At 40.3% G+C, this 22,695-nt stretch overlaps 2 protein-coding genes across 6 annotated transcripts in view; one reads left to right on the top strand and one right to left on the bottom strand.

Moving 5' to 3' along the window:
* ALG9 (ALG9 alpha-1,2-mannosyltransferase) overlaps positions 1 to 22,695 on the bottom strand; it is a 126,294-nt gene that overhangs the window by 18,281 nt on the left and 85,318 nt on the right. For 2 of the 3 annotated variants that reach the window (XR_012626203.1, XR_012626202.1), the window contains exon 16: positions 3,388 to 3,504. Coding sequence is in view for 1 of the 3 variants with exons in the window: in XM_074848711.1 (XP_074704812.1) it covers positions 3,496 to 3,504 (9 nt within the window). In the remaining 2 variants the exon portion in view is untranslated. Of the gene's footprint in view, positions 1 to 2,995; positions 3,505 to 22,695 lie in introns of those variants that run through there. The other variant, XM_074848711.1, reaches the window with a different exon arrangement.
* SIK2 (salt inducible kinase 2) overlaps positions 1 to 22,695 on the top strand; it is a 59,530-nt gene that overhangs the window by 16,663 nt on the left and 20,172 nt on the right. For 2 of the 3 annotated variants that reach the window (XM_074848706.1, XM_074848705.1), the window contains exons 4-5: positions 8,777 to 8,938; positions 22,109 to 22,233. In XM_074848706.1, coding sequence (XP_074704807.1) covers positions 8,777 to 8,938; positions 22,109 to 22,233 — 287 coding nt within the window. Of the gene's footprint in view, positions 1 to 8,776; positions 8,939 to 20,038; positions 21,190 to 22,108; positions 22,234 to 22,695 lie in introns of those variants that run through there. The other variant, XM_074848707.1, reaches the window with a different exon arrangement.

Here is a 22,695-nt window from a genome sequence, read left to right as displayed (position 1 = left end):
TTCTAAAAATCTTTCCATTCATCTTATTACATGCCTTGGGATCTACAACATGGAAGGTTGTTTATCTTGCAAGATTTCTATGCAGACTTGCATCAGCGATAAGCCAAAAATCTATCTAAAAGTTATACTTACTTCAAGTTAAGTTTGTGTATTTTGTGTAGTTTTAAGGTTTCATATATGAAACATTCTGAGTACTTAGTCAAAATTCTGTAACTATTAAGTTGCATTTACACGACCAGAAGGTTTTTTTGCTGCTACTTTATGTGAGAAAGTGAGATGGTCATAGGGAAAAACGAATTAAGAGATGGCAAAAAATATAAAACTTTACCCAGTGTGGCTAAAGATTCTAGAAGTAACTCGGATGGTGACTTTTTTTTGCCTTCTTATTTGTTTTGGCTTTAATGTGTATAATTTCCTGTAAAACTTTGACTTGAACTCTTAGTTCATTCTGAAGAAGCAAAGCCTTCTGGGCTCTGAGACTTTCTCTGTTTGCAGATCCTTTAATGTCTCTTTCAGATACAGTTTAGCTAATTCTTAGACCTTGTTTTCTCATTAAAATAAAGGAATCTTTCTGGGTCCATTATTAGAGATTTAATATTTCTGTACAGGTTTTCTCTAAATATTTTTTCTGATTCATTGGGATGATTTCTCAGAGTGACTTTTGTAATTAGGGATGGGATATTCTGCTGTTGTATATGCTTGCCACTTATGTTTTTGTAGGAGGAAGCAGAAATGAGGTAACGGCAAAAACATGTTAAAGTCTCTTGGTTTTTCTGCAGGCTCTCAGACAGGAGGTGCACTGCAACAGTCAAGTGCTAGGTGAAGAGCAAATGGTCACTGTCTAGCAATACTTAATGACAACTTTGTTTTAGATTTGAATGGTACCCAGGACAGTGGGTTTATTTTCCATGAATGAGTCTAGCATGTCCTAGTACAGTAACAGAAGAAAGGAGCAGAAAAATAGCAGAAGAATAGAAAGGTAAAGAAAAGCTCTTTAGCTGGAGTATTTCGTGTGTATCAGGTATTGTTGCTTTGTTTGGGAATTGGACTGAAGTAACAACTTTTCCTTAATAAAAGCTAGTTTAATGAGTTTTATGCTTGATACCCAGGTACTTAAAGTCTTCACAAGCATTTTAGTTTCAGTAACAAAATTGGAGTTGCTGAGAAGGTTTCACTGATACTATCAGTCAACATCAGGCAGAATGACCTCAGAGGGCAATGGAATAGAGTTCAGCATGTAGGGAGCCCTGGTGATTGGAGTGCAGAAGAGGTGGAGACTGGCTGATCTTCATTTTTTACACTGGGCGGTGAAGGGATGGATTTCATGGAAACAGAACTCAAATGTTCAAAGTCCCTTCTTGTCAGGGTGGTTTTTTGTTGGTTGGGTTTTTTTCCCCTTTAAGCGTTTAGTATTGGACTGCTTGTGTCATAAGCAGGATACCATGCCCAGAGCAACTTTGATGTAACTGGAGAGTAGGGTAGTATTTTAAAAAGTAGAAAGATGACTTGAATGATGAGCTTTTCCTCCTTCCTGTCGTGATCCTTGGAGTGTACTGAATTTGCCATGTCAAGTCTAACAATGTGTGAAATAAAGTCTCCCTTTTATAACAGTTTTCAAACAGCAGAAGTAATGGGATGCTCTTCTGGAGTCCTGTACCCAAGTGTGTTCAAAGTTTTTAACACTTTGCCATGCATGATTCTGCTTTTGGGGGGATTTTACTTTGTTTTCTCTTGTAAAGCAAGATGATTAGAAACCTGTGGAACCTGCTATTTTTGTAGTTAATCAGTCTCCTGACAGCATTTAAGTATTGTGCTTCGATTTGTTCTTTGACTAACCTTTGTTTGTGCTTGAAGGGGAGCTTAAAAACAACAAAACAACCAAAATCCAAACAAAACTTGCTCTGGGTTTGTGGCAAGAGCAGTTTACTTAAATTTTTACTCAAAGGCAAATGAGGTTAGAGAAGTATATTGAGAATGACAAACTTCAATCTGTTGGGGCTGATCTTCCTATATGTTCCCTCTGTAATCAGAGAAGTGAGAGGCTTCTCAGGGGGCTGGTTCAGAGCTTTGACTCACCCTCCAGAGGACCCTCTTTTTCTTCTCTGAATACAGGAGGAGCTGAGAGAGATTAGACTCCCTAGGTTGAAGTTAGCCTTTATGATAGCTCTTCTGAGTAACTTTGCTACTCAGTGATATACAAAATTTGTGAGAGTTTATAGAAGTCCCTTTTCTATCTTCCTCTTGAATAAGACACTTAACATAGCATGTTCAAGATCAGTGTCAGTAGATGGTAGCTGATAAATGTTCTCTTAATACCATGTCAGGCTTTGAAGTTCACTGAGAGTGGCCTTGTATGAAGCCTCACTGAGTCTTTTTAGCTTCGATAAACCATCATTTCATAGTGCTGACTTGTAGTTCTTGGACAAGATTATTTTTAACTCCTGTAGTAACATTCTTCACTGTGACTTCAGTGGAATTTTCTATACTCAACAGCAGTTTTGAATTTGCCTTTTGCCAGGTAATGTTATTGCAGTAAATAATGTTTTTTAGCCTGAACACTTCAAATGTTGTTAAATTTTAGATTTGGTTTTTAAAAAGGTCTTTAGACTTAATAAAATACTTGAATTAAAAAGGTTTTGGTTGTGCTTCATACTTTACAGATCTACAAAGTTTTTAATTGGCTGTTTTCACTATGTATTTGAAAGTATTGTTACAGCCACCATCTTGTAACCTTCAGCATCTCTCACCTGAAGTATCTAAAACAGATGAGATGCAGATTATCTGTTAGCTAAACTAACTATGGTGAACCTGTTCTGAAGGGCTAATTCTCTAGCTTCTAATCAGTGACTGTTTGTATTACAAGAATCCAGACTGCAGCGGGGGAAGCTGACTATTAAGCCTAAAAACAATGTAATTGTTCAGCAAGGAGAAAGGGAATATCCAAGCTTTCAGTCATGGTTATTTCTACTCCCTCTTGCTTGCTGTCTAACATTGCTACAAGTGCATTTTAAAAGCAGTAAACGTGACCAAACTAACAGCTTGTGTGATTTATGTCTAGTTTAACAATTGTAACTAAAGGAATATGCTGAAGTTTAGGAGCAGTTATTTTGATCTCGTTCTTCAGTTGCCTCACATGGCCTCTCACTGGGTTTTAGCATGAAACTACCAAACAAGTGATAATAGCACAACTTCTTCATCTAGAGCTCCAGTACAGTATTTGACACATGACAAGGTGACTCTACCTATGTATGTACTTTTCAGGTATTTTTTCTACTTCATGCAAGAAATATGAAGGACAGAAAGACTAAGGAATAGTTAAGAGGCAAACATTTCAACCGCAAGACATGGTGCCTGGGAAGAACAGCTTAACTGCATTTACATACTCACTCTGTTATCTTGCATCTCATAGTTGACTTTCCTGATCGTTTAGGTGTTCCTCACAACCTTCAGTCTGTTTTGCAGTTGGACAGTAGCTTGCAAGGACCTTGGTGCCTTTTAGAGAACCTACAATAAATAATAGGATGCTGTCAGGCTATATTATTGTACTAATACTCCTACTCTTACACAGGATCTCAGCTTTATTGTGAAAAAACGTAAAATTATTCTGAGATTTTCAAAAGTGTTCACAGTGGAAGCAAAATGTTTATTTCTTATTCTTGCCAGATGCCAGCCAGGGCAGCCACCACCTCATTTAAAAACATACTTTTGTGGAATTATAGTAATGCACAGAAATGCAAAATAAGCTCTTTCAGTTAGTCCTGTTTATGTTTTTCCTCTCTTGTCCCAAAGGGTGCCTTGGGACTTAAGCTTGTTTTTGCAAGAGGCTCTTGTGTCCGGTGGTTATATGGGAAAATAGATCAGCCCAGGCAGTCTGGTGGGTGTCATCTTCTACACACACAAAATCAAACATTCCTGAGAAGTAGATCTCAATCTGATTTTGGAATAGCAGAGCACTGAATTTGTAGAGAGACTGGTAAATATTTGGAAAAAATCTCTTACTCAAAACAGCAGCTAGATGCTAAAATACTCTTACATTAAATATGTACGATACCTAGTCACAATCACAGAATCATCAAGGTTGGAAAAGACCTTGAAGCTCCTCCAGTCCAACCATTAACCTCACACTGACAGTTCCTAACTCCACCAGATCCCTCAGCACTATGTCAACGCAACTCTTAAACCCCTCCAGGGATGGGGACTCCCCCCCTGCCCTGGGCAGCCCATTCCAACGCCCAACAACCCCTTCTGGAAAGAAATACTTCCTAATATCTAGTCTAAACCTTCCCTGGCGCAGCTTGAGGCCATTCCCTCTTGGCCTATCGCTTGGTGCTTGTTTCAGGAGACTCATCCCCCCCTCTCTGCACCCTCCTTTCAGGCAGTTGTAGAGGGCCATGAGGTCTCCCCTCAGCCTCCTCTTCTCCACACTAAACCCCCCCCAGTTCCCTCAGCCACTCCCCATCAGACCTGTGCTCCAGACCCTGCACCAGCTCTGTTAACCTTCTCTGGACACACTTGAGTCATTCAATGTCTCTTTTTGTAGTGAGGGGCCCAAAACTGAACACAGTAATCGAGGTGCAGCCTCACCAGTGCTGAGTACTGGGGTAAGATCCCTTCCCTGTCCCTGCTGGCCACGCTAGTTCTGATACAAGCCACCTAAATGAAGGACAATACTTTAAATGAAAAGCATTGACCACTGGGTTTGCCAGACAATGTGTCTGAGTCATATGTTTTGAAGTGAATACCATCTTAATCTTTCAATTGTCTAGTAAACAAATGTACTTTGGACTACTGAAAAGACTGGACAGGAAGCTGCCTTGTGACAAAAGGCCTCCTGCTTTCTGCTGTGAATCCACATGAATCTAAGATAGCTTCTCGTTTCTATTTTATTACAGAAAAATGAAAAAACCCTACCACAGAAACGTGTAGCTGAGGGTATGACATAAGGGTAAGATTTGTCAAAGGATACATATATGAAAGCATAGGTAGCTTTGCTATTTCAGTCTTTGCAAGGTACAGCAGGGTGCTTTGCTCTAGGTATCTGCAGTAAAAACTAAAGTCATGATTCTTAGCTCCAGAGGTATATACACGCATACTCAAACAGCGTCTGAATTCTGGCTATTGTGGCAGAATGTCTCTAGCAAGTTTCAGCTGTCTTAAAGTGGTTTCTGTAACCCAGAGGCTGGCACACTGCCTTGTGTTCCATCCTTTCCTGTTTGCAAGCTAGTTAATGCACAAACAGCATCCTTGCGCATACCATCACCTACTTAGATAGACTGTGGTGTGTTCTACTTTGACAGGAGAGAAAGCGGTGTGTTTCAGAATAAATGACCTATTCTATGCCATCTACTAGACTTTGTGGAATACTTAAGGCCAGGGTGGTTTGGAATCTTTGAAGTCCTGACAGGCTAGAGCCATAAAAGCAAATGACAGCTTGAATTCATTAACTTGTTTGCTGCATTGCTAACAAATGAGAGATTAACAGTTTAAAGGGCTGGCTTACATTCAGTGTAATTTAGTTTGTTGCTTTGATACCTGACTTCACCTTGTTATATGATTTGACAGTCACTTTGTGACTGAATGAGATTTAGCATGCAAATATTATGATCTCCCCTTAGTGCCAGGCTTTTGTTTGTTCTCGTGCTTTGCTGAGTTAAACCAGTTGAAATTGTATTAAGATTCAGGTAGGTTGGAAGCTCCGAGGAGAGTTTTCAGATCTGCAGTTTCCAGAGATCAGATCTAATGTGCTTTGCTTAAAAACATTTTTTGAAGGATGCTGAAATGAGTATACTGCAACTGAGGTCTCTCGTCTGCCACTTGAGATGGTTCAGGAGCAGCCACTTGTGCGCTTGCAGAACCTGCTTGGAAGGGAGTAGCAGCAGCGCATGAAATCCTTCCAATCCTACTGCAAGTAAAGCAGAGTTAAGTTACCTCAGGAACGGGGTATAGAACTCTTTCCTAAATGATCCCCCCATAAAACATCTTTGAAGCAAGCCTGTTTCACTGAGCGTATTAAGCAGGTGGTGTTTTAATGATTGCGTTTATTTATTTAAACTATATGAGTGAAAAACCAAATTCAAAAGTCACTTTGATAATCAGTATGACACTGTGTGGAACACTTAATGGGCAGTGTAGTCTAGTGACCCAAGTGGCAGCAGAGAACCCATGATGTGTAAGAATGCAGGGTCAGTGAAGTTGTCTGTTTTATATGATCCAACCACAAATAATTTTTTTTTCACGTTTTTCTGAATATTTGCAAAAATCTTCATGGTTTGTGGGTGGGTCTGTGCTCCCTCCTTCTGAACAACATATTTCTTTGTCCTTATCTGTAGTAAGCAGAAGTGCACTGTTGGTGAAGTTTTACTGGAAATGTGTTTTCAGGTTTTAGAGTGTGCTTAATGTGAGCTGCTCAGGCCTTCTCTGCTTATCATAGAGAAAACAGAAAAGCTTAAATTAAGATGTTGCAAGCACCTGTAAAGCCCCTAAATGATATTTTATTTAAAAAAACCCCACAACCTAACAAAGCCAGGTATTGTGTTGGGCAAGATGATCCTTTTTGGATCACTGAGATTACATAACTAGCTTAGAAGATACAATTAATCATTTTACTTATGGATTTTGTCAGAGATTCTTATAAATAAAAGAAGTAGACTCAAACCCTCCATTGCCTCATGCTCACTTTTCAGCTTGCAGAAACAGCTGTTTTAACCTGTTCCCTGAGTTCAGACAGAAATGTTTGTGTCAGCTGGTCTGTAGATGATTCCTGTTCATGGGACTTTCTCTATAAATGATAATTAGGGGGGGCTGGTGGCAGCTCCAGCAGTTTAGTTCTTGCTCGCTGTTTTTTATTTAACTACAGTATTAGTTGTGATGCAGCAAGTGGTTGGAGATTGCTGCATGTGTCTATGTTCAGCCCTTGCCTGTGATCACTGGTACAGTATCTATATGCGTTTGCTGCACCTTGGCCATTAACTGCACTATTTGTAGGATGCTGAAGGCAATCCTGAAACTACCCTAACAGGTGATTCTTTGATGTTAATGCCTTGTAAGAGAAAGAATAGAATTGGCTATAGAAACTGTTTCTGTCAAGACTTACAGAGCTGCTGCTTCACTTGGTTTTGTTCCTGAGGATAAATGAAGTTTTCCGTTTCAGAGCTATCATTTGTTTCTGGGCTAATGTTAGTTTTAACAACATAATCAAGTATGAAAACAAAATGTTCTTTCTGCTTGCGATGCAATGAAGACAAGAGAGAGGTCAGGATGGGTACCTTATGAGTGCTTGTTTTACTTCCAGGGAAGAAAATACTTTTAGCCATCACACAGCCTCTGTTGAGGTTTCAGAGGGAGAAGTATGGCATGAAGCTTGCATGAACTGGTAACAGGCTGAAGCTTAAAGTACCTTATGATGGCGAAGCCAGTTATTCCAAGTATTCCCCATTACACAGGAGTTGTGTTATATGAAAATATTTAACAGAATAGTCCGGTAACTACAAAAGACGGAACAGAGAGTAGAGTTTCAATATGCAGCAGCTTTTCCTTACTCCTTTTTAACTATAAGTACTCTGAGTACTTAGGTAATCATCTACCTGGACTTGTGCAAAGCGTTTGACACTGTCCCACATGACATCCTTGTCTCTAAATTGGAGAGACATGGACCACTCGGTGGATAAGGAATTGGCTGGACAGTCGCACTCAAAGACTTGCGGGCAACAGCTCGATGTCCAAGTGGAGAGCAGTGCCGAGCCCATTTCTCAGGGGTCAGTGTTGGGACTGGTGCTGTTTAACACCTTTGTTGGTGACATGGACAGTGGGACTGAGTGCACCCTCAGCAAGTTCACCAGTGACACCGAGCTGTGTGGTGGGGCTGACACGCTGAGGGAAGGGATCCATCCAGAGGGACCTGGACAGGCTGGAGAGGTGGGACTGTGCAAACCTCATGGAGTTCAACAAGGCCAAGTGCAAGGTCCTGCCCATGGGCTGGGGCAATCCTAAGCACAAACACAGGCTGGGCGAGGAGTGGATGGAGAGCAGCCCCAAGGAGAAGGACTTGGGGGTGTTAGTGGATGGAAAACTGACTGTGAGCCAGCAATGTGCACTCATAGCCCAGAAAGCCAACCGTGTGCTGGGCTGGGACCCCCAACATGAGAAGGACATGGACCTGCTTGAGTGAGTCCAGAGGTGGCCACAAAGATTATCAGGGAACTGGAGCACCTCCCTTATGAGGACAGGCTGAGAGGGTTGGGGTTGTTCAGCCTGGAGAAGACTCTGGGGAGACCTTAGAGCTGCCTTCCAGTGCTTAAAGGTGGGCCTACAGGAAAGCTGGGGAGGAACTCTTTATCAGGGCGTGTAGGGATAGGACAAGGGGTAACAGTTTTGAACTGACAGAGGGTACATTTAGATTAGATGTAAGGAAGAAATTCTTCCCTGTGAGGGTGGTGAGACACTGGCCCAGGTTGCCCAGAGAAGCTGTGGCTGCCCCCTCCCTGGAAGGGTTCAAGGCCAGGTTGGACGGGGCTTTGGGCAACCTGGGCTAGTGGAAGGTGTCCCTGCCCATGGCCGGGGGGTGGAACTGGATGATCTTTAAGGTCCTTTCCAGCCTAAACCATTTTATGATTTTTTTTTTCATTCTTTTTGGAGGGGAGAGTGGGAAAATAATGGGTCAGAGACTGGGATTGACTGAAGTTTTGAGTTTTCTAGTGCTAATTATTTGAGAGAAATCATTTAGTTTCAGAATTGTTGCTTGCTGTCTAATCCATTTAAACCTGCTTTGTTTTGACAGATTACCTCGCCAGCCATGGCCGTCTAAGTGAGTCTGAGGCCAGGCGCAAATTCTGGCAGATCCTCTCAGCAGTGGAGTATTGCCATGGTCGAAAGATTGTTCACCGTGACCTGAAGGCTGAAAATCTTTTGCTTGACAGCAACATGAACATTAAAATAGCAGGTACTCATAATGTAGATGTTATTCAGTAACAAACACCTTATTCTTATGAAGGCACTTTCAGTAATTCAGTTGCTGCTGCCCAAGATACCCTGCTGTGCTTAAGGTACAGAAAATCAGAGTGATAATACATGTAATATTTTTGCACTATGGAATATCACAGTACATGTAGCAAAAATAATTCCTAGATTATTTCTATTATACTTTCAGGAAAGAGGAAATAATTTTTAGAGTTATAGTCATTTTTTGTGGGTGTCATAACATGTCTATAATGCTGCCAGATGTTCAGGTTAAAACAGAGTTAATCAAATAACTTCTTTCAACATTAGAAAAACTCAAAATGGAAGCTTATTGATTTTTTTTCTTTTTGCATGCATGATTTCATTTTAATTATAAATTTAGACACAGCAGATGTTGCTAGCAGTGGAAAGCATTTTGGCGGTTGTCAACTCATTACAATTCCACGAATCCTTCCATACTGACTTTAGCCCAGTGACACTTGAATTGGTAAAGCTAGATAACATCTTGATTTGGAGGACTGTTGAACTTAAGTCATCAGTAATACAGGAGAGCAGGAAAGGAAGGTTAACTGCTGTAAGGAGCTAGCTTGTATAGGAGTGAGCTTGCTAGCTCTGAGAAGGAAGTGTGAATAGATAGCCAGTCAGGCTGGGAAGGGCAGAGTGATAAAACATTTCTGAGTTGTAGATCACTACTGGATTATTTTACCCTTGAATCTCCTCTTTGGCGTTTCTGAAATGGCTGAACTGGAAATGTATCTTGATCTCTAATGCTTTCTGTAAGTATAAAATTGCAGAAAAATGTTAAAAGCGCCAGCAGCTCTCTAGAAGATGAGTTCCTTTTTGTCTATGAAGTATGAAGACAGTGTCCTTAAAGATTTTAAAGGAAAAGTTAACACCCATTTAACTGGTTAGCATCTGTGTCACGAAGATTCACCCTGTGCTCTGCAGTACTACAGCAAACATGGGGAAGACTAGGCAATTAATTCTGGGGATTTACTTCACCCTCGGGAAAAATCTGTTAAATCCTTTCAAGTCAACTTTATCAGAACAGGAAATCTACACAGTCTTTTAAAATGAGCCCTCACCTTTGAGATGAAAACTATTTCTTGAGCAATAATTTTATCCTCTTAAGAGAAAAGGAACCTCCATAGTCATTGGTATTAAAAAGAAACAAACAAAAAAACTCAACATAGGTCACCTTTGCTTATGAAATGGGATTTTACTGATGGACTAAGGATTTCTTATCAATGTATCTCTTAATGGAGTGGCTTTCCCAGATCCTGGATTTTGTTGCTTTTGTATTGACCTTTGGTTTTGTCTCTACATTTAAAACATCCATTTCTTCATTCCTTTACCACCACCCTTCCATCTCTAGCATCTTTTTCACATGGTTTAAGAGTTTACAGAAGGGTTAAGTAACGGATAAATTAAAACAGGAAAAGGAAAATACAGCTCTGTGAGTTCCAGAACCATGATTTTCATAGAATATTAGGCTACTGTTTGTTATCCCCTTACTGTTTGTAACCCCTTACTGAGCGTAAGGGGTTTTTTTTGCCAGAAGGAAGCGTGGAAAACATTGTCTGAAGCTAGAGAGGGAAGCCTATTAATCTGCTCTTTGGCATGTTCTCTGTATTTCATGGCTCTAGCATCTCAGAGTGGGAATTTTACAGTAGGTTCATAAAAGCTGTAAAAATTGTTATTTAACGCTTTATATTAATAGCAGAGTCTTTGTGCTAGCCTCTTTTTCATTTCAGTTGATATTAAACTGTTTATGGCTATCTTTTAATTTCCTCTGTACTCTATTATGGGCTTTCGTATTCATGTTAAACTGTAAAAATATTAAAATCTACCATCAGAGGAAGTAAAAGGTTTTGCAACTGTTGTAGCAGAAAGATGCAGTTTTGGTGTAAGTTCTTGTTTAGGACATGTGATACCTGAAGAAAGCTAAACAAACAGTTTGGGATGGAGATGATGTCTGGACTCTATGGTGAAGTGGCCCAAGTAAAACAACTAATCACATTGAGATTAAGTTGGTGGTGGTGTCTCAAAATTATGAAAACTACTAGGGCCACCCACACTGTTTGCTCACAGCTGTTGGTAATAAGGCTGTGAATCTGACAGTGATAGGGGTTTGGTACTTTGTTGAGCTTCAATCAGGCGGGTTCATCAGCACTACCATTTGTAGAGTGTTTTTACTTTTCTCATTTCTGATTTCAAACTTGCATTTATTTCTAGCAGCTACTGACAATCAGAGCACCTGGAGATTTATGACTGACATACAGTGGTATTTACCAGGACAATGTGTGGCTTCAGTAAATACTGTGTCTAAGGGCCGCAAGTCACATGCACCCCACTTACTATGAGTAACTGAACTAAATATAAGGGATTTTTTGTGCTATTGTTCATCTGTGCTTTCTTTCCTTGCCTTCTGATCTGCTGCTCTTCCCCCTATTTTTACTACCACATTCTGTGCCTTCTAATTTCTCTTCCTCCACATCAGCGCTCTGCACAGTCGCTTGTCACATTCAGCCTGGCATAGTTTTTCAGAACTCCTCAGGGGCCTCAACTGCGCTGGAGCGGGGCCGTATTCAGAGGTATTCCTTTCATGGATGTCCTTAGCACTGCAGGGATGCAAGTTCCCTGCCTCCCTGAACACTGCAGTGCAAGCGTGACACAGGCGCACAAAAACACTACTTCAAAGGCATCTCAGGAGACCTGTTAACCAAAGAAAGGTTAGAGACATGAACTGTTCTGTCACAGGGAATTTCAATGCCTAGGTTCTCCAGGGAGTCAAATAAAAGCACTGATAAATGGTAGTTACTAGATTCCATCAGCTGCTGCTCTCTCTTTCCTTCTCTTAGTTGCTCTCGTGCTCTACCTCTGTATTACAGAAAGCTAATTACAGATGGTCTGTATGTAAATGATCACGTTAACTTGCAGTGACTCATATGGTCTAATTCTTTCATGTATCTCTGTCAAGCTTTCAGATTGATAGCAATTTCTGTGTCCACCTTTGGTGATAAAGTAGCTGAAGGAAAGTTATGACTTTGTAGAGATTTGTGCTGAGTCAGTTGTTCTATTTTTCTCTGTAAAGGAGACAGACGATGAATTCCACAAACGGTTTATTTGTGATTTTGGAGTTAGCTGGTGCTGTGCAAATCCCTGAGAAAGGTCTCTTCCAGTGGTTCATATTCTTCATGGTTCATTTATCAAACTGTGGAAGAACAAAGGGCAGCCAGGATCCCAACTCTGATAGTTAGAATTACTCTCTAAGGTGAAGGGTTCAAGGCCAGGCTGGACAGGGCTTTGGGCAACCTGGGCTAGTGGAAGGTGTCCCTGTCTGTGGCAGAGGGGGTGGAACTGAATGATATTTAAGGTCCCTTCCAACCCAAACCATTCTATGATTCTGTGATTTCTTTAGTCAGATACAGAAATTTACCTCTGTATTTCAGCTACCAGGAGAAGAAACTAAGATTCAGAAATAATTGTTCCCAAAACTGTGAGCTGATGAGACTGCCACCCTTTATGCTTAAACAAGGAGGCTGGACTGAAATGTAATAGTTTTGTGTTAATATTGCTTTAAGAAGAAGAAGATAGAATTCAAAGGATCTTTCTTTTCGGTCTTAGTAACTGGGAAAGAAACAGGATGTGTAAAGATCTTGAGGCGAGAGCTTTGATAGACTGTTATTTTCTGGAAGATACCAGGTGGTTGGGAGCAAAAGCCTCAAACCTACATTTTAGCGTAAGTAACATTAATCAGATAAAATGTCCACTGCAAAGGTTGTGGCTGAAGAATGCCAAACTAGGCAGTCTCCATCAAGTTTGACATCGAATTTGGTTTTAGGACTAGCAAGGTGTAAATCTTCATGTTCTTCTTGAAGTTATTGCCTGTAGATAGCTGGATTGTTCATGTACCCTTTATTTTTGCTGGTTTTTGAAGGGATCGTAGGGACTGGATTTCAGTTCCTGATCACTGATACGCTATGCTGTCATCAAATAAAACTTGCTCGTTGTCTGTACAGTGAAACATCTGTGCATTTGTGAAAATTAAATACAGCTTTGAATTGAGGATGGAATAGTGACCTCTCTGTATACCTCCAGTCCCACAAAACTGCCAGATTAAGATGCCTTATAGACATCTGCAGAAATCATGCCATCTTGATGGTGAAGCTGCTGTGTTTGAACCCGATGAGGTAGGAGAGACTGTTATTTTGAAGCAGGTTGTAATGCTGGTTTGTCTTGCTGGTGGACAGTAAAATATGCATTGACGTCAGAACTGGCTGATCAGCATTCAGTTCATGAAGTGGGTCAGGTTTGTTTCTAACACACTCATACCTTTCCTTTATCAGTACCTCTCTCCCGATTATCTCCTTTGCTCATACTACTATGATAACAAAAGATCCATGTGGCTCTATGAAGCCAGGCAGATTCAATTCTGTTGGTAATTTTAGAAAAATGGATTAATTATAGCTCTGAAGCTAGTATCCTTTTTAAAGGATTTTTAGAGGTACAAATTAGAGACTACCTCATATTGCTAGATGCACAGCAGAAGTTGCAGTGGCTCTGGCAGGGAGCTTCCATTTCTCAAATTGCAAACAGGTTTGAAATCTTAGTCTGTTTCCATTTTTAACGGGAAAACAGATTCCATTTAAATGATGTATGTTCAAAAAATTATACCTTCTAAATTCAAGATTATTCTAAAGGGGGTAATGAGATTGAGAAACAAAATACCGCAAATGTTGAGAGCCAATATTTGCAGATTGCACAAACACAGAGTTTATTCAACTGAGCACAATGCTGCAAATGATCGTATTTTTTTAACATGCAGATTCAGGCAAATGTTAAGAAGATCACTCCATTATATAATCTCAGTCCTCTGGTAATGAGTCCAATTTCAGTCGTTCTAGAATTCTGTGGCTGGCATATTTTTTTTTGAGGCTGGCACATTTTTCCCTTAAACATCAGTAAGGTTCTTAAAATCTGTTTCTCTGGAATGAGAAATCTTAATAGTGTTCTTAAGTTAAAAACGATGACCTTTGATCCAGAATTATTATGGTAGATCACCACTTACAAAGTAGAAACAAAGTGGAGGGGGAAAGAGAGAGAATGAGAGACTAGTGATTGTTTTGTATTTAATTGAATCCTGGCCATTGTAACACTCCAAACTAAACTGACAGTGCAATAATTAAAAAATGAGGAAGCCCAGTGGACCAAGCATCCAGTATCCTATCTAAATCCTGAACTTTTTCTTTGAAATGCTTTTCATGGATGATATTAATTATTGGGTTCTTAAGAAATAGTTTTAAATCATTTGAAAGACATAAGTGTAAAAAGCATAACGGAAACAAAAAGAGGTTACCATAATAATTTATGTACCCTAACAAATAATGCTGATCTCCCTGCACAGGTGATTATTTTGCCCAACAATAGAATATAATTGGATTTCTAAAGATAAGAGCAGATTGCTGAAATAATGCAACGATGTTCTTAAGTCCTATGTTACATGGAAAAGTCCAGTATGAATTAGAAGGAATCTGGCTCTTACTTGCTTTGTATTGTCAATGCATGCTCTTTTTTCAGCAGAAATTCATAAGTGAAGGATACTGGTGTTCCTTATCCATGAAAAAGGGAAAAAATTGACGTTTTAGAACTGTAAATCAAAGGCAGAATGAAGGAACCATTTTCCAGACACGTACTCCTAGACAAGGTGCACAGACTCATGAGGAATTCCGTGCTGGGTCAGACCCATCTAGCAGTGAGAGTATTCCAGGCTGGCCATTTTCTGCAGCCTGTTCCCCTTGTGCTTGTCCCTACCCTCAGACCCCAGCAGCCAGTATTGTTGTATTAGCTCTTATACAGAGTGCATCCTTGGCTACCCCTTCTAGTATCAATTTACAGACTTTTCATTCATGGATTTGCCTAATAAAACTTAATCATCTACGCTGTCACAAGACCGTCAGATGCGAGCCAACTGCTGCTGTTTCACCCAGTCAAGCGCTGTCTTGACAGCGTAAGTCGTGTAATTCTGTTGCTCAGATAGGGAGCAAAGGTAACAGCCTTGCAAGGATCACACCATTCAGTTCTAAGATGTCCTTGCTCTTGAGCTACTTTTGGTAACCAGAAATAAAACTATTATGTTTTATGAAATTAGGCATGTAAAGGTAATAGTCAAAAAGCAAAAATCCCAATTGTAACATAAACCTGAAGCTTCTCTTGTATTCATTGGCCATACTTAAAGACTCTGTTCTGTCTTTTGCTATTCAGACTTGTTCATATTTCTTTTTGAAGTGGCTTCCACGTGTTCCCATTCACCAAATAGCTAACTTTAAATCCAGTCTGGATAGGCAAAGAGTGTCACTTTCTTTGGAATTGAAATCTTGGCTATTTCCAAGCAGGTCATGCTTTCTATAGCTGTGCTTACAAATACCTGTACTTGTGAATCTGATACGAAAATTTATGAGAGTGGCAACTGAGTAGGAGCTGAAGTTCAGACATAAAGATTGGTATTTATCTGCAGTACTAAGAGGATGTTGAAGATCTGACAAATTGAAGGTAAGTGAAGGGAGAGATCAGATTTAATGACACCTACACAGATGGGAGAATGCTTCTGAGAGAAGAAATTGCTTCATGTCTCCTGAAGTATTGTCAAGGTTGCCAAGCCAATTATGTGTGAAGAAAAGTCTCCTCAAAGAGAATAAAAAAATTCACAACAGAAGTCTAGCTGTGATAGGGAAAAGGCAGGTGACATGCAGTTGATTGGGGGATTTCTTGGTAGAAGATTTTGTTGTTTCCCCCTGTTATTACAACTGAAGTTGCAGTTGTTTCAGAGCTGAAGGAGGATGTAAAAGGAAGGATAGCACGTGTGTTACATTCAGTGTTTCCTGTGTAGATTTGGGATCTGAGCTGACCTTGGCCATTTGCACCTCCAGAGTATGGTGACATGCCAGGATGCCATTGTGTAACTGTTCATGCAACTGTCGGGCATTCTGTGTGATTGCAGAGCTGTTAACGGATCTCACATTGGTCTGACCTTCAGATAGTCTTTCTGGCATTGTTGCTTTCTTACTGATAGGCAGCGGGGCTCTTTGATTATGGACAAGTCCCAAAAGTTCACTGCTGTGAGACTGGATATCTGATTTTCTGACTTTGAGCTAATACAGTGACTTTGGACTGATATTGGAGATTTAAACTCTTGAGGGTTCCACCTATAACAGATACTTAGAGCAGTGTAAGATGTTCTCTTGTAACAGTATGTTAATTATCTGGAATACAATATTAATTTAGGGATATTGGGGTAAAAGGGTAGAATGAAGCTTAAATACTTGTCTGTCTTTTAAGTTTCCAGTCTGATTGTTGACAGTGCAAAAGTAGGTGAGGGGTACAAGTATCCCATGTCACCACAAAAGTGACAGCTCATCATTAGCAGTCAGCACGCAGATACATAAATCTCTAAGGAGCTACAGTGGTTGTAGATCTGGTTTAATCAATCACTGTTTCCAGCAAACTCAATCATTTGTATTTGAACTAGACTTTATCTTTTCAAAAGTCCTTAAATTTCCAGTCATATTTTTATCACCAAATACTACTATACTGCTCTAGAAGATGATTCTAAATCAGATCTGTTAAGATAAATCATGAAATATAACCGTTTCTAAGTTATTTATGCCCCAGAGCCCCTTGACCAAGCAGTTTGCTTGAGTCCAACGGTTCTGATCATAATCTTTCTTCAGTTATTCTCAGGAATTGTTACTTCCAAACTGAAGCCAGGGGCTGGAGCTCCTTATTTGTCACTAGAATCACTTTAGCAGATTTGATGTCAGATAAGACCTGTAGTTCTAGTCTGGATGACAAGGCTATCTAATGACCAAATCAGCTTTCCTAGAACAGAGATTTACCTGTTCAGTACAAAAGCATTTAGGGGAGGAAGAAAAAAAGGTAAAACTGCAAGGATAGAAGAGATGTATCTATTCCTGCTTTGTGTGAATGCAAATAATGGGTATGGTTAGTTTGAGATGAGAAGTAAAAAGGATTAATCCCACAACTGTGGGTGACACTGAAGAGCTCCATGGATTGAGTTACTGTAAGCAGATCTTATTCATGGAGCGTTAGGGACCTGAATCTCTGCAGAAGTTTTGTCCTAGAGGAATTGGCGTGCCCAGTTTCTACTGACTTTACTGTGTTGCTATTATTGTTAGCCCTTTATAATGACCTTGCAAATCCCATCCCACAGGTATTTTGAAGTTTCTAGAAAAGAGAAGGAATATTCTATTCCATACATTCTCTGCTGTGAATTAGAAGTGGTGTCCTAAAATTACTTCCGTGGTTCAGCTTTATCTGCACCAAGGGTTCCTGCAGAATGGTGCAGTTAGTATTTGTGCAGTTGTCAGCTGTCTTGGGAATATGTCCTGTGTAGCTGCACTGAGGCACTTTGGGATCACTTCCAGGACAGATAAAGATCAGATACTTTTTTTTCTGCAAGAGGAATTACAAGAATGGCTTGGGAGTTACTGGTACCAGAGGAATTTAGCTCTTGTCATTCCAGTAGAGTTACTGGACTTTACCTGGAGTGTACAAGGAGCCAGAGCAGTTACCTGCCCATCTGTCTGTGAAGCAAGACTGAGTTTTCAGAGTCCCTGCAGATCCAAATAAGAGGTTCTCCTGGATGGATAACTGCAGGGTTAGTGCAACCTGGGAGAAGTTTCTGACAGCCCACTATGGAATTGTCTGTAACAGGCTCAGCCCCTGGCCAAGTTTCTTTTAAGGTGTCTAGACAAATAAAGAGCAGGTTTTTGGCAGCTTTGGGTTAAGACCTAGAAGTTTCATGTGTGTGGTCAGGTAGTTGAAAGTAGATGCAGCCCATTTTCCTGTGTTTTCAACACAACCTGGCTGATTATGATATTTAAGCCAGTATCTTTATCATCCAGTCATGGACTAGACTTAATAGGTGTGTTCTGCTTATTTCTAGACTTGATCTTTTATGATAGAAAATTCAGAAATCTGATACAAGATCTCACAGAATGACTAGTTTATTTAGAATAAAAGGCAATTTCTGATCAGTTGTTGAGACAGCAATGAAGTATGTACAGAGTATTGGACTGTATAGTTACAACTGAAGAAAAAATCTGTAAGGCCAATGTTTACAAAAGGAGATGAGACTTAGCACTTCACGTTATAGCCTGATGTATTTGGGTCACTGGACTGAGATGTGCCCAGAGCACGTGATGTACGTGAAAGGTGGCAGAAAGTTTACAGCAGAATTACAGCATCGAATTTCAGGCTGTGGGAATGTTGAGGTGGAAGTCTTCAGCAGAGAGTGACTGGTTTCTATTTGCTGTTTAGAGAATGACCAGGCACTTCAGTTATGCTTAGCCCTGGCCTGGGTCAGTCCCTGATTTGTTACTAGACTAGCCCAAATTTGAGTAACTTCTGTGTTCCAGTGTCCTCACCTGTAAAACTGGTATGTTGTTTCACACCCTAAAACCCCTGATAAGAGAGACAAAATCCCATAATCAATACCTTGACATTCCTAAATACAAATACAGCACTGCTGTTTTATGCACGTTGCAAAGTATTTTTAAAGATGCATTTTTTTGGTGGAAGAACACTACTGAGAACTGGTCTAAGTGAGGTTAGACATTTATATTGCTGTATTTAGCTGTTCCATCAAGAAGACTGCAAGTGAGCTTTACAAAATGGAAGGGTAAAATGAGGACAGAATGACATTGATTGTGTGTGTATAACTGTGGCTGATCTACAGTTACCAGTTGCTTACCTGAATCCAATGGATTACCAACACAGGGTATGTAAAAAAGCCCAGTTATACCATGAATGCCCCCCAGTAATATTGCTGCTAAATGGAATAGCGACTGTTTTATTACCTTGCAGTGTATGTTACTCACTGTAGAGATTTCCATACTGAGAGCTGAATGATTGCATAGTCTTGATTCTGTATTATTTCTAAGTAGTGCATTTTATTAAAGACAATTAAAAATATCTGCTTATATTAGTGGTACTGTCTAACACAATGGAGAGTCAGCAGTGCGATGCAGTAAGGAAAGAGAGGTGAGGAAGGCAGTCTTTGTAATAATTAACCAGTGGTACACAAAGACTTGGAATCTTTTTCTAAGTCTTGCAGATTTCTTGCTGAAATCTTTAGTGACCTTATAGTTAAAAGAATTAATGAAAACAGCCAAAAGGCCTGTGAGATCATGCTGTTTGTGTATGTTTCCCAGATAATTTTTGAACCTGTTGCTTGCCTGTAACCCAGTTTGACACAGAGCAGGAACCTCAAAAGGCAAATACGTTCATGTACAGGAGTTAGAGCAGTGGGTGGTATGTCTTACCTGTGGAAGGAGTTGCGGAAGGAGCCACAGGAACGACCAGAGAGATGGAACACCTCTCCTGTGAGGACAGGCAGAGAGAGTTGGGGTTGTTCAGCCTGGAGGTGAGAAGGCTCCAGGGACACCTTTATAGTGGCCTTTCAGTACTTAAAGGGGGCTTGTAAGAAAGATGGGGATGAACTTTTTAGCAGAGCCTGTTGTGACAGGAAAAGGGGTAATGACTTTAAACTGAAAGAAGGTAGATTTAGACTAGATAATAAGGAAAAAAAATTTTATGATGAAGGTGTTGAAACCAGGTTGCCCAGAGAGGTGGTAGATGTCCCATCCCTGGAAACATTCAAGGTCAGGTTGGGCAGGGCTTTGAGCAACCTGATGGAGGTTGAAGATGTCCCTGCTCATTGCGGGGGGGGTGGGGAGGGTGGACGGGGGGTGGACTTAGATGACCTTTAAACGTCCCTTCCAACCCAAGCTGTTCTAGGATTCTATACCTTGTTACATGCTAAGGAAAATCTTGGAAGACAGAAGAAAAAAAAGCTCAAAAAAAAAGCCTCTTCAGTTCTGGTATTCCCGAAACTGCTTCTTCTGCCTATGTTTATTTTTTATGTATGTTGCAGGAAGAGTTCTATTAAAAGAACTGCTGGAGCTCTTGTGTCCTGTTAGGAAAGCAACCAAATACCTTTACTGTTAAGCTCAGTGTAAGTAGTCTAATTCAATTTCCATACTGCTTCTCTAAAACAAGTCCAGGTTAACTTTATCTAAGCTTAGCAAGATTTTGTTTAATATCTCTGTATTGTTTTGATTCTGAGGGTTCTGTCATGGTTTTGTAGCTCATGATGTATTATGCCAAGGGAGCGAGGCACTTTAAGTAACACAACCTATACAAATAGAAGTAAACAAAGTGGTACCAGCAGTGCCTGTACCGTGTCTGCTAACCACAGTGTTTATCAGTTTTGCTATCTGCTGATCAGCGCTGTATTGAATTAACATACCTCTGAGGCATTCAGTGCTTGATAGTACTGAAACCACAGCCTGATTACTGTTTATCAACACTGTTGACTTTCACAGGATTCCTCGAGTCATACCAGCGTGCAGTATTACTCTGCAGGAGCCTGGTTAGCTACAAGGGTAAAAGCATTATCACCTTAAGAAAAGAAACACCTTCTGTAACCTTCTACTGCATAGTTTGCTCCAGTGTGGAAAGAGTGGCAGGAGACAGTTAAATCATTGTTCAGATGGAAGTAGACCAGTGACAAACATAAACAATGTTGCTGTGCTTGACTGTCTTTGCATGTCACTTGCTAATGCTCTATTCTGTATTTCCTTCAGAGATACAGCTGACCAGTTAGTAAATTGAAGCCACTTTACCTGAAAGCCTTAAATCCAAAGAATATTTGTCCCTGTTACCAGATCTCTCTCCTTGAGAACAACTTCTTTGCTTTAGTATGAACAGCATGTGTTGTCACAGAGAACATAGAGGGTGGCCTGCAATGCAAGTGGAATAGAGGACCAAGCAGTCAGAGCAGTAATGCTGGGAGCAACAGCGAGAAATGCTGGCATCCTTGATTGAATTCCATGAGAAAACTCCCCTAGACTTCAGTGGAGCAACTATTTTGAGTCATGGTGTGAACAGGTGTATCCAAACACCGTGCCCCAATGGCTTTTATTAAAAGCCTGATGAATAAGAGCCTTGTGTGTTAAAACTAAGGAGTGTCATGGAAGGAGTGTATTCAGAATAAGTCTCTGCAGTGGATGTAGGAAGGACTATTATGATCCTGGCAGGAAGAGTAAAGAATGCTAAAGCAAATGATGTATGAACCAAGCAAAGGGACTGAGAGTGATGGCAGATGTAAGAGGAACTGGAGGATCTGGGCTGTGAAGAGCTCCAAAGACACTGGTAAGAGCGGAGTGGAAGGCAAGAGAGCTACAGATCAGAGCACCAGGGAGTTGTAGCAGCCACCTAAAATTCTGTATTTTGAAAATAATCAGCTTCAGTTCAGTTATTAAGCCAGCTTCTCAATATTAATGTTGTTTGCTGTATTGTTCTAGTAAAAAGAAAAAAGGCAACCTGGGAGAGCAGCAACAAGGGAAGCTGAAAAAAAAATTGCATCAGACTCTTATCTGACTTCATGTCTCTGTGCAAGTGGCTGCCATTTTGCTTTTCACTGTTGGATTATTACAAGTGGTGACTAATACTTGAAGGCCCATGGGACCCACATCTGGTCCCATATTAACCCATAAAAAGAAACATTTAAAAGAACCACTTAGCTGTGGAATGGTAGATTCCAGTTGTAGATTGAAAGGGCTGTAGACAATCTCAGTAGCAGTTTCCTTCCTAGCAAAAGGCTTTGTTTTCCCTTGCTTGTTGCCTTTGGCAGAGTTCCTTCCTCCCATCGCCAAAGTTGATGCTTTTGTTGTCAAAATCTGTTGTGTAGCCAGGCTAGTGAGCACCTAATGAAAACTCAGATCTAAGTGCTGAATCTCAGATAGCTCTAGGCAAGTAAATAAGCTCATATGTATGCACGATTGTCAGTTTGTTGAATTTTAGTGATAGCTATTTATAAACTTGGATTTAGCAAACTGGTAGAAGTTTACTCAACTCCTACAGGTTGTGAACTTTTGCAGAGTGTTTTAATAATTAGATAGTTGTCATAAAAATAGCAGTATAGGACATTCAGCATCCCAATAAATATTTTCAGTGGGAGTACTGATAAAAGGATGAATGAAAGTGAGCTTTCAGGCCTAGTCCATGCATATAATGATTCTTTCTAATGCAACTAGAGTTTGGAGTGACTTTCCCCTTAATTTCTCAACAGATTTTGGATTTGGAAATTTCTATAAGAGTGGTGAGCCTCTGACGACATGGTGTGGAAGCCCACCATATGCAGCCCCAGAAGTGTTTGAAGGACAGCAATACGAGGGACCCCAGCTGGATATCTGGGTATCATTATTCTTTTTTTAACTGGATCCAAGTCAACTTTTAGGAAGCTGGAACAAAGGAATCATCTTTGACTTTTCTTAAGCTGCAGACAAGATGTTCCACTTCGGCTTTCTTTCTTGAGTGTCATAAAATGCCTCTTAACATTGAGTGGAATTGAATTTACCTATCCAGATGGCTATTAAATGTACACTGTAGGTGTATGTTAGCCCACTAGAGGGAAAACTGTAGCTCCTCCAAAAGCTCTCCTGACTGAATGCATGAGCTTTGCTTTTTTTCAGTGTATTTAGTATCTTCTGTATTAAATGGGAATTGAACTTGAAGGCTGTAAGTTCTCGATGAGGTTAAAGGGATTCTGAGCCACTGAAACAGGAGAGATGATGACTGCTTTGCTCTTTGAGCTGGAAACAAGCACATTTGTGCCACACACATTTCTACCATAGGCAGCTGCATGTTTTTGAATCG

The sequence above is a fragment of the Strix aluco genome, chromosome 23 (assembly GCF_031877795.1).
Source record: "Strix aluco isolate bStrAlu1 chromosome 23, bStrAlu1.hap1, whole genome shotgun sequence".
Taxonomy (NCBI): Eukaryota; Metazoa; Chordata; class Aves; order Strigiformes; family Strigidae; genus Strix; species Strix aluco.
Note: the sequence above shows the minus strand (reverse complement) of the source record. Positions and strands in the feature narration are given on the sequence as shown.